General features: G+C 36.8%; 1 protein-coding gene across 1 annotated transcript in view; it reads right to left on the minus strand.

Annotated features, from left to right (window-relative positions):
* The window catches only part of LOC136032588 (voltage-dependent calcium channel subunit alpha-2/delta-3-like), a 195,981-nt gene that overhangs the window by 153,779 nt on the left and 21,265 nt on the right, over positions 1–20,937 (minus strand). Inside the window, 1 exon segment of the mRNA XM_065712857.1 lies at positions 12,917–13,024. Coding sequence (XP_065568929.1) covers positions 12,917–13,024 — 108 coding nt within the window.

The following is a 20,937-nucleotide window of genomic DNA, read 5'->3' on the forward strand; positions in this document are numbered from 1 at the left end:
CAAAACCCAGACCAAATTTAAGAAATTGGAGATCCTAGCAACCAATTCTAGAGGGAGAGGGTTATTATTAGAGTAAATTTAAGTCATATTAAGAGTTACTTAAGAGAGGTCGTAATGAAAATGCCATATTTCTTTGAGCCAAGACTATGCATGTTCAAGTCATGGCGATAATATATGGCTGACACACCCCCTAGCGAAAAATCTCAGCGGGATCTCTTAACATCCAATTCCAACGGGGGCCTAAGAACCATTTCCAAAGGGACCCCTGCGATCAATTCCAGCTAAGGCACCCTAACATCTAATTTCAACTGGCGCCCCCTAGTAACTAGTTCCAGAGGGGGGATTGCCTTCAGAGATAAACATAAACGAAATCAAGAGTTAATTCTGAGAGATTTTAATAGAAATGCTACGTTTTGGTGAGCGATGGCTATGCATATTCACGTCGCCGTGACAATATAAGGCTAGCCCAACTTAGCAAACAATACTAGAAGGGGAGTGTAGCTATTAGAGATAAATTTTAACCATGTTAAGAGTTATTTCAGAGATATCTTAACGAAAATACCTCATTTCTTTGACTGTATTTTAAATTTCAATCCCCCACCTCTGAAAACTGCTTTTAACACCTCCCACGTTGATTTTAGGCTATATAATATAATAGTCTAAGCACTTCACGTCACTGTGTCCCTTATGAATGGCACAAGGCACTCTCCACCACTTGTTGTGATGGCCTACACAATAATTTATGGCAAAGGGACGACATTTGGCTGCCCCCCACCCCCTTGACAACCTTATGATACGAATTTTCCTTCCTAAGAAGTTTTTCAGATGTTTTCCTCATAAAATTATGCTCTAAGTCCATTGGTTCATGTTTTTGCAAGTGAGTGCTGTAATATGATGCCCTCCATGGCAATTCACACCACCGTGTAATACTATTATTGAGCCTCTGGCAACTTTTGGCACCCCCATCACTACTAAGATATTTTCCAGACATTTTCTTGTTAAAAAGCATACATTAAATCGTTCGTGTTTTAAGAGCCATCCCTCCTTAACACACCAAGAAGTTTCACGCAACCGTGCCAAACCATAACTTGCTTTTTGGCGCCCTCAGGCATCCCATGAACATTCTTACGACATTTTTTCATATAAATTTTTAAATAAAGTAATAAACCGTATCGCTTCCCCCACTTCCTATACCCCATTACAATCGTTCAACCTCCTATCTGTTGGTTTCCACTCCGGTTCAACCGACTCGAAACCTGGCTCCGGTTGCATCAGTTCCGGTTCCTAACTTCGGTCCCCGATTCCACAATATTTCTTTTTGTGGATCTGGTTTTGCTCATGGAACGTATGGTGTGCTTATGTTTGTTGGTGAAACTTGTTGCAGTTTGATTTTATCTTTCGTGAGGCCTGTACATCGATTCTTCTCCTATTGGAACTAATTTTGTTCATGGAGCATGTTGCGTGCTGTTTTTTTTTTCGTAAAACTTTTATATGTTGATTTTTCTCTTCGTGGAACTTTTCCATTGTTTTGTTCATCGTGAGACTGATTTTGTTTATGGAACTGGTTGTGTGATGATTTTTGTTCGTGCAACTTGTTGAGTGCTGGTTTGTGTTCGTGAAACTTATTGCCTGTTGATTTGTCTCTCCGGGACACTTGTACAATAAGTTTTCTTCGTATGAAACTGATTTTGTTCATGGAACTTGTTGCGTGCTGATTTTTGTTCGTAAAACATGTTGCATGTTGTTTTTCTCTTCTTAAAACTTTTACATCGATTTTTTTCCTCTTGAAACTGAATTTGTTCCTGGAACTTGCAGCATGCTCATTTTTGTTCGTGGAACTTTTTGCGTGCTGATTTTTTTGTTCGTTAAACTTCTTGCATTTTGATTTTTCTCTTCAAGAGATATTTCTCTTTGTGAAACTGACTTTGTTCATGGAACTTTTTTTGTACTGATTTTTGCTCTTGGAACTTGTTGTGTGCTAATTTTTATTCATGAAACTTTTTCACACTGAATTTTTTCTTCTTGAAACTCATGCATTAATTTTTCTCCACATGAAACTTATTTTGTTCATGAAACTCATTGTGTGCTGATTTTTGCAGTTTCTGCATGTTGATTTTTTCTTCGTGAAACTTGTAAATTTATTTTTCTCCTTGTGAAACTAATTATGTTCGTTGAACTTGCTAGATGCTGATTTTTGTCCGTGGAACATGTTACGTGCTGATTTTTGTGCATGGAACTTGTTACATATTGATTTTGCTTTTTGGGAAATTTAAACTTTGATTATTTCTCCTCAACATGTAACAAGCTAAATGAAAAAAAAATCAGTTCCAGGAGGAAAAAATCAATGTACAAGTTTCACAAAAAGAAAAATCAACATGCAGCAAGTTTAACAAACGGAAAATCAGTGTGCAAGGAGTTGCAAAAATGAGCACGCAAAAAGTTCCATGGGCAAAAATCAGCATGAAGCGAGTTCCATGAATATAATCAGTTTAACGAGACGAAATAATGAATTAAATGTTCCACGTAGAGAAATATCAACATGAAACAAGTTTCATGAGCAAAAATCAATATACAACAAGTTCCACGAACAGAAATAAGCATGCGACAAGTACCAAGGATAAAATCAATTTCACAAGGAGAAAAATCAATGTAAAAGTTTTACTAAGAGGATAATCAACATGCAATAAGTTTCAAGTTGAAACAATGAGCACGCAGAAATTTTAACAAACGAAGATCACCACACAACAAGTTCAATGAACAAATGAAGTTTCACAAGAAGAAATATCAGTGTACAAGTTTTACGAAGAGAAAAATTAAAATACAACAAGTTTAACAAACAAAAAAATCAGCACAAAGAAAGCTCCACAGACAAAACTCAGCGTGCAATAAGTTACATGAACAAAATAATTTTCACGAGGAGAAAAATCAATGTAAAAGTTTCATAAAGAGAAAAATCAACATGTAACAAGTTTCACAAACCAGTCTGTTGACAAAATGCCCCCCAAAAAATTCAGTTTCACGCGGAGAAAAATCAATGTACAACGTTTCACGAAAAGAAAAACCAACATTCAGTAAGTTTTACAAATAAAAAGCAGTATCCAAAAAGTTCCATGAACAAAATCAGTTTCACAAAAGGAGATAAATCAATGTTTAAGTTTTATGAAGAAAAATCGACGTGCAACAAGTATCATTAAAAAAATCATCAGATAACAAGCTCCACGAGAAAAAATAAGCAGGCAACAAGCTCCAAGGTCAAAATCAGTTTGTTCCGCAAACAAAAAGCAGCAGTTTCACGAACTTACATCAGAACATAATGAATTCCATGAACAAAATCAGTTTCATGCGGAGAAAAATCAATGTGCAAGTATCACGAAGAGAAATATCAACTTGCAACAAGTGTCACGAACAAAAATTAGCTGGCAACAAGTTCCATGAACAAAATTAGTTTCATGAGGAGAAAAAAAAATCGATGTACAAGTTTCACGAAGTAAAAAACAACATGCAACAATTTTCACGAACAAAAATAAGCATACAACACGTTCCACAAACCAAAGAAAGCACGCAACAAGTTCCATGAACAACATCAGTTTCACATTGAGAAAATCAATTTACAAGCTCCACAAAAATCAGCATGCAATAGATTCAATGAACAAATCAGGTTCATGATGAGACTTATATCGAAGCCTAATTTTATCTAGGAATTATCCGGAAAATGTCCTAGGAATGATAGTGTATATCATAGGGTGGTCAGGGAGCAGCCATACACTATCACAGTGACGTGAATCGCCGTGGAGGCCACCATGTTGAAGGTGGAAGTGAAAGTTTGGTGAAGTGAAATCTAAGCTTTAGTCACAAAAATGAGGCATTTTCATTACCATCTCTCAAAATTAACTCTTAGTATGGTATAAATTTATCTCAAATGACAATCCTCCCCCTATGGAATCGCTTGCTAAGGTGGTATAACCATATATTGTCACGGTGGCGTGAATATGCAGAGGCATGGCTAAAAAAACTAGAATTTACACATAAACCTCTCAAAAACTACCATTAACTTGGTTAAATTTACCTCATAGCAATTTTCAGTCCGGAATTTGTTGCTAGGGTGCCCCCGTTGGACCCCTTGAAATTCATTTTGTTAATGGAACTTTTTGCGTGCAAATTTTCGTTCGTGGAACTTTTGCGTGCTGATTTTTGTTCATAAAACTTGCTACATTTTGACTTTTCTACACTTTACTTTCTCTTCTTGAAATTTTTACATTGGCTTTTTATCCACATGAAATTGTTTTTGTTTATGGAACTTGTTACGTGCTGATTTTTGTCCGTGGAACTTACTGCGTGTTGCATTTTTTATCTTAAAACTTGCTGTATGTTCATTTTTCACTTAGCTGAGCTTGTATATGTATTTATCTCCTCGTGAAACAGATTTTGCACATTGAACTGGTCACGTACTGATTTTGCTCGTGGAACCTGTTGTGTGCTGATACTAGTTCGGGAAAATTGTTGGACGTTGATTTTTCTCTTTTTGAAACTTGTACATTGATTTTTCTTCTCGTAAAACTGATTTTATTCTTAGAACTTGTTGCGTGCTGATTTTTACATGTCCCTTTTATCTCTTCATAAAACTTATACATTAGTTTTTCTCCTCTTGAAACTGAATTTATTCATGGAACTTTTTACGTGAAACTTGCTGCATATTAATTTTTCTTTACGTGAAACTTGTACATTGATTATTTCTCCTCGTGAAATTGATTATATTCATGGAACTTGCTAAATGCTGATTCTTGTCCATGGAACTTGTTGCGTGCTCATTTTTACTTATCAAACTTGTTATAGGTCAATTTTGCTCTTTGTGAAACTTGTACATTGATTTTTCTCATCGTGAAACTGATTTAATTCGTGGAACTTGTTGCATGCTGATTTTTGTTCGTAAAACATGTTGCATGTTGTTTTTTTTTCTTCTTAAAACTTTTACATCGTTTTTTCCTCTTGAAACTGAATTTGTTCCTGGAACTTGTAGCATGCTCATTTTTGTTCGTGGAACTTTTTGCGTGCTGACTTTTTGTTCGTTAAACTTCTTGCATTTTGATTTTCCTCTTCATGAGACTTGTATATTGATTTTTCTCTTTGTGAAACTGACTTTGTTCGTGGAATTTGTGTGCTGATTTTTATTCGTGGAACTTGCTGCGGGCTGAAATTTGTTCGTGAAACTTGTTGCATTTTGATTTTTTTCATAAAATTGTACATTGATTTTTCTCCTCGTGAAATTGATTTTGTTCATGGAACTTGTTGCTTGCTGATTTGTATTCGTTGAACTTGCTGTGTGCTGATTTTTTTTGTTCATAATGTGCGTTTTTTCAACATAAGTAAACTAATGTGCCGTTGATAGATTGAAACTATTTTAGAGAAGTAAAAAAATTCAACGTGGCTGAAACTTCGACTCTTCAACAGCAATGTACTCTGGATTCTCCTTTACGCAAGCGAATGTTGGAAAATAAACACCAAGCTTGAAAAAAGCATTCTAGCATTCAAAAATATGAGCCTCAGAAGAATCTTGAACGTAAGTTGGCAACAAGAAATTACGGATGAAGAAATTCGCAAAAAACAGGTCAACCTCCAGTCATTTGGTTGCTGGAAAGATGGTGGTGGACATAACTGAGACACGTTCTTTGTATAGAAAAAAGTCGCCTTCCTTGAAAAAATAATGAAAGAAAGCCAGCCGGTAGAAGAAAGCGAGGCAGCCCCAAAAATACTCTGAGCCGAAAATATGACCGATATCTTAGATTTGCTGGTACTTCAATACTACATGTATAGGAAGACATCATCAATGCAGCATCAATTTGGGACGAATTGAAAGGTTTTGTAGACTCCCTTTGCGCCATCTATGGCTCTGGAGGAACTAATGTCTATGGAAAGAAACTTGTTGTATGTTGGTTTTTCACTTCGTCGAAGTCGTAACTTGATTTTTCTCCTCGTGAAACTGATCTTATTCATGGAACTTGTTACCACCTGGTTTTGTTGGTGGAACTTTTTGCGTACTGATTTTTATTTTCAAACTTTTTGCATGCTTATATTTTTCTTCGTGAAAATTGTACATTGATTTTCTCCTCTTGAAACTGATTTTTTTATAGAACTTGTTTCGTGACCATTTCTGCTCGTTGAACTTATTGTGAGCTGATTTTTGTTCGTGAAACTTGTTGCATGTTGATTTTTCTCTACGTTAAACTGTTACATTGGTATATTCTGTTATATTTCTCCTCGTGAAACTGATTATGTTCATGGAACTTACTACACGGTGATTTTGTCCTTGGTATTTCTTGCGTTCTGATTTTTGTTCGTGAAACCAGTCACATGTTGATTTTGCTGTTTGTGAATCTCGTACATAGATTTTTCTCCTAGTGAAACTGATTTTGTCCATAGAACTTTTTGTATGCGGATTTTTGTTCGTGGAACTTAATTTATCATGACATACTAGTAGTTTTGGTTACCCAAACCTAACCTACTATGGATAGATTTAGGTTCAGTTAGGTTAGATGACGCGTAGTCTAACTTAACTTAACCTAACCTGCACAGACTTATCATGGGGGGCAGTCACATGCTATGACGGTGACGTGAATTGTCGTGGAAGCCACGATGTTGAAAGGTGGTGGAGCGAGCTGTTTGTCATACATAGTTTGACACGGTAACGTAAATTGCTTGGACCATCATATTCTAGAGCTTAAGATTTAGGTCGGCGGTGTTAAAAGAACTGTAGAAGGGGGGGGGGAGTGTAACCTAAGATGCAGTAAAAGAAATGAGACAATTCTATTAACACCTGCTATTAATACCCTTATTAAGAGTTAAAAATAATTCTTAACATGGTATAAATATTTCTCCAATAACAGTCATCCCTCTTTGGAATTGCATGCTAGGGTGGCCTAGCCACATATTGTCACGGTGGCACGAGTATACAAAAGCATGACTCACAGAAACGAAGCATTTCCACCAAAACCACTCAGAAATAACTTTTAATTTGGTTTAAGTTTACCACTAATAAAAAGATTCGCCTCTATAATTCTTTGATAGGGGGCCAAACTTGGAATTGGATATTTGGGGCCCTGTATGAAACACTCACTAGGGCTCCATTGAAATTGGTTTTTAGGTTCCTTTAAATTGGATGTTAGGGGGCTTCGCTGGAATTGTTCACTAGGGATCACATCAGTAAAATATTGTAATGATGGTATGAATATGCATAGTCATGGCTAAAAAATGTAGAATTTCCATTAAAACCTCTCAGCAATAACTCTTAACTTGGTTTAAATTTATCTCTAATAACAAACCCTTCCTATGGAATCGGTTGCTAGGGGGACCCGGTTGGAATTTGATGCTAGGCGGCCTCCGCTGGAATTTGTTGCATGCTGATTTTAGCTCGAGAAACTTGTTAAATGTTGGTTTTTCTCAAGGGTGAAAACTTAAAAGATTGATTATTTCTCCTCGTGAAACTTATCATGTTCATGGAACCTGCTATATTCTGATTTTTTTTTTTTAGTAGAACTTGTTGCGTGCTGATTTTTGTTCAAGAAAATTGTTACCTGTTTATTTTGCTCTTTGTAAAACTTCTACATTGATTTTTATTCATAACTGATTTTGTTAATGGAACTTGTTGCATGCAGATTTTGTCCGTGGAACTTGTTGCGTGATGAATATTCTTGTTCAAAAAACTTTTCGCATTTAGATTTTTCTCTTCGTGAAACTTTTCCGTTGATTATTCTCCCCGTGAAACTGTTTTGTTCGTGGAACTGGTTGCTTGCAGATATTTGTTCGTAGAACTTGTTGTGCGCTGATTTTTGTCCACGAAATGGTTGCATTTTTATTTTTATTTTCGTAAAACTTTTGAATTGATTTTTCTCCTCGTGAAATCGATTTTGTTCATGGAACTTGTTGCGTGCTGATTTTGTTCGTGGAACTTGATGCGTGCTGATTTTTGTTTTCGTGAAAGTTTTTATATGGTGATTTTTCAATTCGTCGAACTTGTAAATAAATTTTTCTCCTCGTGAAACTGTTTTTACTCATGGAATTTGTTACATGGTGGTGTTTGTTCTTGGACCTATTTGTGTACTGATTTTTTATTTTGAAACTTTTTGCATTCTAATTTTTCTCTTCGTGAAACTTTTACATTGATTTTTCTTGTCGTGAAATCGATTTTGTTCATGGAACTTCGGCAGGCAATAAGTTTCACGAATAAAATCAGTTTCACGACGAGAAAAATCAATATACAAGTGTCACGAAGAGAAAAACCAACATGCAAAATGTATCTCGAACAAGTATCAGCACAAAACAAGTTCCACGAACAAAAATCAGCCCAAAACAAGTTCCAAGAACAAAACCAGTTTCACGATGAGTAAAATCAATGTAGAAGCTCCACGAAGAGAAAAATCAACAAATAACAATTTTCAAGAACAGAAGTCAGAACAAAAAAGTTCGTAAAGCAAATATCAGCACGCAACAAGTTTCTTGCTGAAAATCAGATTCACGAGACGGAAAACTAGATATACAAGTTTCACGAAGAGAAAAATCAACATGCAACAATTTCCATGAACGAAAATCAGAACTCAACATGTACATGAACAAAATCAGTTTCATGAAATTACAGATCAATTTACAAATTTCACAAAGAGAAAATTCAATATGCAACAAGTTCCAGGAGCAAAAAATTACACACAACAAGTTCAATGTGAGTGTTCATCCTACCAATGTAGAAATGATACTGATCAAAAACGTATAATTAACTAGCTATTGTCAATTACCAGTCATAGATTACCACGGAGGCTAATGCATAGAAAAAATCTTGGAATCGACAAAATTTGGAGTGGAATTGGTGGAATCAGAATTGTCGAATTGGTGACAGAAGACGGGAAACCGGAACTGGCGCAACCGGTACCAAACTTGGAATTGGCTGAAACGGGTTGGAAACGAGTAAAATTGGAGGTGGAACCATTGTAACCAGGGGTCAAAGAAGAGGAAGCGGAATTCTTTATTACTTTATTAAAAAGTTTTTTCGAAAAAGTGTCTTAGGAATGATATTGGGATGACAGAGGGTGTAGAAGGGCCAGGCATAGTGTGGCACGGTGGCATGGAATGTAATGTGTATCACAGAGGCTTGGCTTGCAAAAAACACGAAAGAATGGATTTAATGTATGATTTGAACAAGAAAATATCTGGAAAATGTCTTAGGAGTGATGGGGGATGCCAGAGGGTCAGTAATAGTGTGGCATTCTTGCGTGAATTGCCATGGAAGGCATCACATTGAGGGATGGCTTGCAAAAACACTAATCAATGGACTTTAAGCATAATTTTATTAAGAAAATATCGAGAAAACTTCTTAGGAATTATTATCCTCATCATACTTTTGTCACGGGAGACAGCCATATATTGTCACGGTGACATGAATTGTTGTGTATGCCATCAAGTTGAGGGGTGGTCGAGGGTGCCGTTTGCCATCTGTCACGTCACACAGTGACGTGAATTGCTTGGACTCTCATATTCTACAGCTTAAAGTTAAGATGGGAGATATTGAAAAGCTCTCAGAAATAACTTTTAATTTGGTGTAAATTCACCAGTAATAACAACCCCCCCATCTTTAATTTGTTGTTAGGGGGCCCCTGTTGGAATAGGATGTTAGGGGTCCCACTGGAAATACTTGCTAGGGTCTCACTGGAATTTGTTTCTAGGCCCCCGGTGGAATCGCTCGCTAGGGGTCGGGTCAGCCACATATTGTCACGATGGCGTGGATATGCATAGCCATTGCACAAAGAAACGTTGGCCTTTCCATTAAAATCTCTTAGTAATAACTCTTAATTTGGTTTAAATTTATCGTTAATAGCAAACCATTCCTCTGGAATTGGTTTCTAGGGCGCCCCTGTTGGAATTGTATGCTAGCAGGGCCCTGCTGAATTTGCTCGCTAGGGTCACAATGGAAATGTTTTTAAACCCCCGGTGTAATTGGATTATAGGGGATCCCACTGGAAATGCTCACTAGGGAGTGGGTCAGCAACATATTGTCAAGATATCAAGAATTTGTATAGTCTTGGCTCAAAGAAATGAAGCATTTTCATTCAGACTTCCTAGAAATAACTCTTAATATGGCTAACCCTCTGCCTTGAAATTGATTTATTCTATATCAGGTTTTTTCACGTTTTGTTTTTCCATCTGTTGAGTTTTAAATGTTTTTTTTTGTGATTTTACGGTTCTTATTGTTTATATTTTATCCTTTATAAGCTTTCTCAAGTTTTATTTTTCCCGTTTGTTGAGTTTTAACTGGTCTTTCTGTGATTTCAAGATTTTATAACATTTTTCTGTTAATAAAACTTATATTTACAATAAAAAGTCTGTGTCTTTTTTGATTGCTTGTTCAAGGACAAATTTTCAATACGTAATCATTTACGTAATGAAAAATATAAGGTCAATGCTACGTAGCATTTCACTGATTCAATATCTAACCCAACCTGTCTAGTTGACATTAGATAATTTGTAATATTGTAATTGTCAGGTGCATCTAATCGAATAATAGAAAGGAGACATATTCACTAAGACTTCTCAGAAATAACTTAATATGGTTTAAATTTACCTCTAATAACAACCCACCCCTCTGGACTTGGCTTCTAGGAGCCCCCTCCTTTCTTTAATCCATGTTTTTTTGCTTATGTTTTTGCTTTATAAGTTTTTATAACGTTTTGTTTTTCCATTTGCTGAGTTTTAGCTGCCTTTTTCTTGGTTTTAATAATGCTAGTAAATTTGTTTCTATTATTAAAATTTGTATGTACAAAGGTTTGTTTCCTTTATATTTATTAATCCATGATAAAACTTCAATACAGTTCACTAATACAATTTCAGCCTCTTGTAGCCTATGCAAATAGGTATGCCCATTCAAGAATGTCCTTAAGATAAGTGTAAAATTCTGTGTAGTAAAAAGGAGAAGGAAAGAGCTTTTGATCAAGGATGAAGGTTACCATACACTAGCCATAATGGTACTCTTTCTTTTTCTTAATCTCTGATAGCCATATTATCTGACAAAACTCTCTAAAAAGTTACTTATCAAGCAGGTACATACCATGTGTAAGCAAATTGTAACAATGCATTTTCCCCTGTGCGTGTCAATTATTGCAGCTATATTAGAACACTTAATTCATTGAATTCTTCTAGTATGCACGAAAAGGGGATTCTCATTTCGTGCAATAGGTTATCTTGTAGTATCTATTTGTGGAATCATAATATTAGAAATGTTTTTCATTGCCTACCTGGTTAATGCACCATTCCATTGGATGGAAATGCCCTGCCGAGTCCTAAATGGGACAAAAATCATTAGAGTATAAAAGTTCCCTGAGAAAACGTATTAATAGAAAAATGAAATCTAAAAAAAACTGCTGGAAAGAAAAATAAATCATGAAAAATAAAACACCTAAAAAGAAGAAACAACACCCTGAAAGAAAAAGAAATCCCCAAGAAAAAACTCTTAAAGTATTACGTAAAACCGATGTTTACCGTCATTACGTAACACCCCACGTGTGTGCTGCCATTGAGTAACTTCCCACGTGTGTTCTGTCATTAAGTAACATCCACATGTGCCACCTGTTATTACGTCACACCTTCCACATCCCACAAGTGCATCGTCATTACGTAACACCCCACGTTTGCACTGACCATACGTGACATCTCACGTGTACAACACAATTACATAACGCCCACGTGTAAAATGTCGTGACATCTCACGTGTACCCCGTCATTACGTAACAACCACGGTAATCCTGGAGTAAGGAAGCATAGGCCCTCTTATATTTCTTTTAAACATAAGACACGCCTGAATCTCTTAGAAAATATTCCATATGACGTAACATGCAAACCTTTTTACTTAGGCGTACTATGCACGCGTGCTATAGTATTACCCAGGTGTGCATAATGACTTTTTGAGGGACTAATACCTCCCTTTTATACCCCCCATGGTTGCCTATAAACCTGAAGATATATCACTTCTTAAACAGCACTATTGCGCTGCTTATGATTTTTGTTTAGTTTTATGTCTCCCACTAATATCAACGTTATTTAATAATATTAATTAGTGAAACCACAAACAAATCAATTTAATAAGAAATCATAAATAATGTTTCAATAAATAAGGTATATTAAAAGTCTAGTACAACAAACTAAACTTACAGTCAAATCCATTAAAAATTACGATCAAATGCATAGCACGATACCCACATTAGAAAAGAGCTATTAGAATAGAGCTTAGTTCAATTATAATATTCTGAGTCCTGTGATGGGCGTGGGTTGCGAGAAGTGGAGTGGGGATATGTAATGCAGCATTAGTTTTTAATCATACTAAAAAAAAAATCCCAGTAAGTACGATATTTACCTTCACCTACCCGAAGGTTTGATTATTCTAGAATACTGCCGTCTGCAGCAGTTGTTTACGATTTTAGGAAAAGCAAAGCACCAGTACTTGTATTAATGAAAATTTAATTTGTGTTTATTTTCCATAATGTACTGCATGTTGTCATTAAATTCACCGAGTAGTATGGTTGTTAATTAGTTACTTTTCTTCACTATCGATTTTAACACACTGCAGCAATTGTTTACAATTTTAGGAAAAGCAAAGTACTAGCACTTGTATTAACGATTATTTGATTTGTTTATTTTCCATAATGTACTGCATGTTGTCATTAAATTCACCAAGTAGTGTGGTTGTTAATTAGTTATTTTTCTTCCCAACCGATTGAGCAGCACCTACTTCAATACCCCCCGCTCTTGCCCCCTCCCGCAAATAAGAATACTGTAGCTACGCCCCTGGTAAAAAGCCAACCCATATATCGCTACTGCTTCGACAGGCTCTTAATTTCCACAAAAACGTACAATAATTGGAGCCATAGATCCTTTGTCTTACCCGAACTGCCAAGGTTCTACTTTCGACCATCTTATCAACATCATCTGCCATTTGACGAAGAAGCTCTAATCCATCAACTCTTCTAATTGTTGCCTCTTGTTTGTATCTCTGTAATGGTAAAGTAGATTCAGCGAAATCCTCAAAATATAGTCATAGTTTAATACAAATATATCAGTAACAATGTAATGTAGTCATAATATAATAAAACAGTTTAAACCATTAAGGAAATGAACTGTCATAATGGTTAAGAAAATCAGTAAAGACTTTGCAGAAATGCATAGAAACGTCACAAAATTTTGCAAGAAAACAGATATTGTTTTCTTCAGTCAACATTTTATTATATAAACGGTGAGTAGCGTGCATTTTGTGTGCGTGCATGTGTGTAAACTACGCTATGAAAAAGAATGTGCTCTAAAAATCTGCAATAACAAAAGTTTTTTTTTAATTTATTCTCCGCAAATATAGGGCAATGCGAATGTAATTTAAACCCTTTTAAAACTCACGGAAATTACTCTTCATATCGTTTATCATTACTTCAGACGTTATATCGATGCTCTTTATGTTAGCTGCTCGGAGTGGTTTTTTACTTCTTTTTTATGCCTATTTTACTTCTAAAATTTTTATTCACAACTTCACCATTCTTTTTGAACAATTGTTTCTTAACCTACTTAATCCCAAATTTCTTTTCATTCTCTCCAACGTCTCACTTTCTCTAAGACCCAACAGGGTCTTAGAGAAAGACCCTTCTCTAGGAGGAGTTTAGTCTTAAATAAATATTTATGCATTGCTATTTCCCTAATCTTCCCAACCATACTTTTTAAAATTTAATTCATGCACATATTAAAATTAAATTTGTATATAGGTCAGGAGTTACAGAGCATTTGTTAAGAGACTTAATTTTTTTTTAATTTACGTGAGTAAAGTATTTTTACATACATCAGTATTGCAATGATGTCAGGTACTTATTTAAATGTCTTCGAACATGTAACTGAGGTCATATTTAAAATCACTCATATCAAAATATCTTTTCCAGTGACCTCATTCCTAGCATAAAAACAAGCAACCTGTACTATATACAACCTATACTTCATTTAACTAAGTTGATTCGCTTCATTTTTCATGAAATTATGTTTAGTGATGCATAAATGCGCATCAATTATCAAACAGTTCGTGGTAACGAACTGTAGTAAGGAGCGATCCGGCTCAATAGTAGGCTAACCAAAACTCTAAAAAATTGAATTTTGATATAAATAGCTACATCAAAAGAATCACATTTTAATGCTGATTTTAAATATATAAGTTTCATCAAGTTTAGTCTTAGCCATTAAAAGTTACGAGCCTGAGAAAATTTGCCTTATTTAGGAAAATAGGGAGAAACACCCCCTAAAAGTCGTAGGATCTTAACGAAAATGACACCATCAGATTCAGCGTATCAGAGAATCCTACTGTAGAAGTTTCAAGCTCCTATCTACAAAAATGTGGAATTTTGCATTTTTTGCCAGAAGACAAATCACGGGTGCGTGTTTATTTGTTTTTTTGTTTTTTTTTTCCCAGGGGTCATCGTATCGACCAAGTGGTCCTAGAATGTCGCAAGAGGGCTTAATCTAACGGAAATGAAAAGTTCTAGTGCCCTTTTTAAGTGACCAAAAAAATTGGAGGGCATCTAGGCCCCCTCCCACGCTCATTTTTTCCCAAAGTCAACGGGTCAAAATTTTGAGATAGCCATTTGGTTTGGCATAGTCGAAAATCTTAATAACTATATTTTTGGGGATGACTTACTCCCCCATAGTCCCTGGGGGAGGGGTTGCAAGTTACAAACTTCAACCAGTGTTTACATATAATAATGGTTATTGGGAAGTGTACAGACGTTTTCAGGGGGATTTTTTTGGTTTTGGGGGCAGGGTTGAGGAAGGGGGCTATGTGGGAGGAGCTTTCCTTGGAGAAATATGCCATGGGGGAAAAAAATTCAATGAAAAGGGTGCAGGATTTTCTAGCATTACTATAAAAAAAAACAATGAAAAAATAAACATGAAAACGTTTTTTCAAATGAAAGTAAGGAATAGCATTGAAATTTAAAACAAACAGAGATTATTACGCATATGAAGGGTTCTAAAAACACTTTAGCATAAAGAGCGAGGTATTTAGGAGGAGATAAATACCTCGCTCTTTATGCTAAAATATTTTTAGTGATTTCAACTATTTATTCTACGGCCTATTTGATTCAGGGGTCATTCTTAAAGAATTGGAACAAAACTTACGATTTAGTGTAAAGAGCGAGGTATTAACGAGGGTACAAACCCCCTCGTACACATAATAAAAATATAAGAATATAAAAGTTTGTTACGTAAGTTAATTCTTAAGTTACGAATATTTTTTACTAATAAAAACGTTCGTTGAATATTAAAAGTTCTAGTAGCCTTTTTAAGTAACCGAAAAATTGGAGGGCAGCTAGGCCTCCTTCCCCACCCCTTATTTCTCAAAATCGTCTGATCAAAACTAAGAGAAAGCCATTTAGCCAAAAAAAAATTAATATACAAATTTCATTTCAATAATTCATGTGCGGAGAGCCAAAATCAAACATGCATTAATTCAAAAACGTTCAGAAATTAAATAAAAAAAAAACTAGTTTTTTTAACTGAAAGTAAGGAGCGACATTAAAACTTAAAACGAACAGAAATTACTCCGTATATGAAATGGGTTGTCCCCTCCGCAGTCCCACGCTCTTTACGCTAAAGTTTTTAGTTGTTTTAAAAAGTAGAATTGTGGCAAAGAGTCAAACTTTAGCGTAAAGAGCGTGGGACTGTGGAGGGGACAACCCATTTCATATACGGAGTAATTTCTGTTCGTTTTAAGTTTTAATGTCGCTCCTTACTTTCAGTTAAAAAAAACTAGTTTTTTTTATTTAATAGCGAAAGAGAGGCGATAAGTCATAGTGATGTCGAGGGTTACAGATGCTATATAGACCAATTTTCAATCCCCAGACTGTTTAACTCTCCACGAGCCTTCATATAAATTTAGAAAATTAGATATTGAGGGAGGGGATTGGATTTAATCTTTCAACTACCTTTAATAACAGTAAGCCTGAGTACTGCGGGGTTTCACCTCCTTTCTTATGGCAGAAAATTTTCTTCTTATTGCATTTTGTAGGTGTTTGGGGGGGAGGGGTAGACAACCCAGAGAATACACTTTTAGCCCAAATATCATAATTTTCATTGAGCCCTCAGATAAATAGATGCATATAGAATGGGTTTCAGGGAGGGGAGAAGACGAAAAAATGCAGTGGAGGAAAACCAAATTGCAAACGAAACATCAACGAATAGCCTCGGATCAACCCCTTTAACGATGACGACTAATGCATGCCCACGGAAAAGATTTTTGACTGCTAAGAAAAAGCTTAAACTGGGCTTTTGGAACGTGAGAACCATGTCCCAGCTTTCAAAGACGGAACAAGTCATAAAACAGATGATTCAATATAAAATTGATATCCTAGCTCTATCTTAAGTACGATGGACGGGTATGGGTGAAAAGCGAATAGACAAAGAACATACTATTATATATAGCGGCAACGATGCGACCAAAGATCAAGGAGTGGCCCTTCTCCTAACAAATGTTCCTGCCCAAGCTATGATAAGTTGGACCCCAGTATCATCACGGATTATAACGGCTAGATTCCTCGGTTCCCATGCGAAGCTGTCCATAGTAGCATGTTATGCCCCCACGAATGAAGCATCCACAGAAGATAAACAGAGCTTCTATAATGAATTAATAGGTGATTTTAAAGACATACCAAGACATGATGTGCTATGCCTCTTTGGAGATCTTAACGCCAAAATTGGAAATGATTACACTTTCTGTCCGGAGGTCCTCGGAAAGCATGGCATCGGAGAGCGAAATGACAATGAGGAACTACTGATTTTGCCCTTTTACATGATCTGATTATAGGGGGAAGTCTGTTTCCTCATCCAGACATACATAAATACTCCTGGACTTCACCTGATGGTCGAATAAGAAACCAAATTGATCATTGTCTCATTAATAGGAAATGGCGCTCAAGTCTACAAGATGTTAGAGCTTATAGAGGAGCAGATGTAGGATCTGATCACAATTTAATGATAGCCACCATTCTTTTGAAACTAAAGAAACATACAAGAAAGTGCCCCCTGCCAGCAAAACCACTTTTCGCATCAGCAAAGCTAAAAGACAATGAAATGAAAACGTTGTTCAGTGTTGAACTATCCAATAAGTTTGAAACCCTCGTTTTGCCCGAAGATGCAGATTGTGAGGCAATATGGGAGAGTATGAAGTCATGCTATCAAGAAGTGGCAGAATCAACAATTGGGTACCGCCCAAAATTGAATGATGAATGGCTCTCCCAAAAGACGTGGGACCTGATCGCTGAAAGGAAAAAGATAAAAAGCCAACTCCTGGATGCCCATGTACCAAGTGTACAAATACACAAACAAAATGATTATAGGAGGATCGACAAAGGAATCAAGAAAAGTGCACGAACAGATAAGAGAAACTACATTGAGCAAAAAATAATACAAGCCGAAGATGCAGCGAAGAGAGGAGACTCGAGGACCCTTTATAAACTAACGAATGAAATAATAGGCAAGAAACCGATTCAAGATGGACCTGTAAGAAATCCTGATGGCGTTCTCATCACTAAGCGATCGGCTATTGATGAAACATGGGCCAACCATTTTGAAAAGCTTTTGAGTAGACCACCGCCTGATGAGCTTCTAGATGTACCCTCTATAGCTTTCCTCAAGCTTGACATCAATACAGAACCCCTGACTCTTGACGAATTACTAACATTCACAAATAAATTAAAAAACGGCAAGGCACCAGGCGAAGACCGTATCACGACGGAGTTGATAAAGGCATCAATCAGTTCATGCATATCTATTTGGCTGTCCTTGTTCCGAAAAATTTGGATGACACAAAAAGTATCAACAGATTTGAGGCACAGCACACTCATAAAACTCTTCAAAAAAGGCGATAAGACAATACCTGGGAATTGGAGAGTTATTAGTCTCTCATCCATACCTGGCAAACTTCTTTCACTAATAATCTTTCACAGAACACAGAGTCCACTTGACAAGTACTTGAGAGAAGACCAACATGGTTTTAGACCAGGACGCTCATGTATCGATTTGATCTTCACACTAAGGGTGTTAATTGATGATAGCCGGGAATGGCAAAACAAATTGTACATGGCATTTATAGACTTTGAAAAGGCCTTTGACTCGCTGCATCGGGAGACTCTATGGAAACTACTAACCTTTTATGGGATCCCTGAGAAGTTAATAGCCATCATAATGGCTCTATACGAAGAATCTGAATGCTGTGTTAAAACAACAGAAGGAAGAACAAGATACCTTTTTGTCCTTTCCAGTGTTAAACAAGGTTATGTCTTGTCACCTTTCCTGTTTGCCCTAGCCATTGACCATCTGCTCCATAACACTGGCACCAGAAGCATACAATTAAACGTAGAACACCAAATTAATGATCTAGACTTTGCCGACGATATCACGCTTATTGAGTCCTGTAAACAAAGACTACAAGAATTTCTAGAAGATGTACGTGACAGAGGCCGACTTATGGGACTAAGAATCAACGCTGATAAAACAAAAAGTATGGCAGTAACCGATTCACCTTTACACCTGAGATGCGATAACCAGGACATTGAGCAGGCTCTAGAATTTAAATATCTTGGGAGCACAATGTTAAATACGGGATCAACTGAAAAAGATACAGCATGCCGCATTGGGCAGACCTCCGGCACATTCAAACGACAGAAACAGTTATGGAGGTCGCAGAATTTCTCCCTCCGACTCAAGCTTCGTCTATTCAATAGCAACGCCATCCCCGTCCTGTTATATGCTTCCGAAACCTGGCATCTGAATAACACGCAAGAAAGGCGAATTCTAGCTTTCGAGAATACATGTCTCCGGAGAATACTAAACATCCATTGGTCACAAAAAATCTTTAATGAGAAGGTGAGACGGATGACCGGACAACCCATAGTGACAGATGTCATTAGGACACGTCGGTGGAAATACTTGGGGCATGTGCTTCGTATGGACGATTCCCGGATCCCGAAAGTGACTTCCAGAGGAAACCAGAAGGAAGAAGAAGAAGAGGCAGGCTGCGCAATACACTGCGGCGCACCTATCAGACGAACCTGCGAAACATAAATGCTTCCCTTCAACCGGCGTGGGAAGATGTTCTTGCTGCGGCGCACACGAGGGATGAATGGCGGCTTCTCGTTGATGCCTTGGGCGCCTCTGGAGGCAAAGGAGGATCTAAGGTCTAAGGTAAAACGGCAGAGAGATTGGCTAGTGCTACCGGGAGCTATATTTTCAGAAATCTTAATTGCTAATATTTTATTATTTATATACTATTTTTCAAGCTATTCAAAAATATGTTTACAATATATTCAAACACCAAAGAGCCCTGTTGTAGAGGTTATGATGGCTTCACTCACGTATAAGATCAAAAGTCAATCAGAATTTCCATCTATATGAACAATAATACTTCTCTTGAATAATATTCAAGTTTTCCTAAGAAATTTAATAACAACTCAACATTTTAATTCTTAAACAGAAAAATAGAAAAAAGGGGAATCCAATAACAGCGCTACTGGTAGTGATATAAGAAAAGACACTGTTATTATCACGAATGTACCGCGTGATATCGATAATGCATCTAAACGGAAGGAAAGAATTGACTGTATTTCTGATCACGAGTGCATTGATACTGTGCGAGCCTCTGGTGATAAATTAATTGTGAAGACCGATAGCGTGGCCGCTGCTGACTTTTGCAAATCTGCTCCCTCGGTTTTTATGGCACTTTAGTATTAACCAAGTGACATATAGCAATCGCAAATTCTGTCGGACTGTCGGTCATGGTTTTGCTACTTAAGACACTTCCAGGTAAGCTAGGACGATGAAATTTGACAGACGTATCAGGCACGGGACCAGATAAAATTAGAAATAGTCGTTTTTCCGATTTGAGCATCTGGGGGGGGGAGTGGGGGGCCCGTTAATTCGGGCAAAAATAGAAAAATTGAAGTATTTTTAACTTACGAACGGTTGGTCAGATCTTAATGAAATTTGATGTTTGGAAGGATATCGTGTCTCAGAGCTCTTATTTTACATCCCAACCGGATCTGGTGACATTGGGGGGGGGGGATATGGGAAGGGGAAACTTAAAATCTTGGAAAACACTTAGAGTGGAGAGATCGGGATGAAAATTGGTGGAAAAAATAAGCACAAGTCCTAAATACACTATTGACATGACCAGAATGGATCCGCTCTCTTTGGGGTAGTTGGAGGGGGGGGGTTAATTCCGAAAATTAGAAAAATGAGGTATTTTTAATTTATGAACGGGTGATTAGATCTCAATGAAATTTAATATTTAGAAGGATATTGTGTCTCAGAGCTCTTATTTTAAATCCCAACCGGATCTGGTGACATTGGGGGGAGTTGGGAGGGGGAAACCTAAAACTTGGAAAACACTTATAGTGGAGGGATCGGGATGAAACTTGGCGGGAAAAATAAGCACAAGTCCTAGATACATGATTGACATAACCGGAATGGATCTGCTCTCTTTGGGGTAGTTGGGGGGGGAATCTGAAAATTAGAAAAAAAGATGTACTTTTAACTTACGAACGGGTGATCAGATCTCCATGAAATTTGAAATTTAGAAGAATATCGTGTCTCAAAGCTCTTGTTTTAAATCCCGCCCGGATCTGGTGACATTGGAGGGAGTTTGGAGTGGGGGAACCTAACATCATAGAAAACGCTTAGATTGGAGGGATCGGGATGAAACTTGGTGGGACAAATAAGCAGAAGTCTCAGATACGTGATTTACATGATTGGAACGGATCCGCTCTACTGGGAGGGGGGTTAATTCTTAAAAATTAGAAAAAATGACGTATTTTTAACTTACGAAGGAGTGATCGGATTTTCATGAAACATCATATTTGGAAGTACCTTGTAACTCAGATCTCTTAT

Source organism: Artemia franciscana, chromosome 11, assembly GCF_032884065.1.
Source record: "Artemia franciscana chromosome 11, ASM3288406v1, whole genome shotgun sequence".
In the NCBI taxonomy this organism is placed as follows: domain Eukaryota; kingdom Metazoa; phylum Arthropoda; class Branchiopoda; order Anostraca; family Artemiidae; genus Artemia; species Artemia franciscana.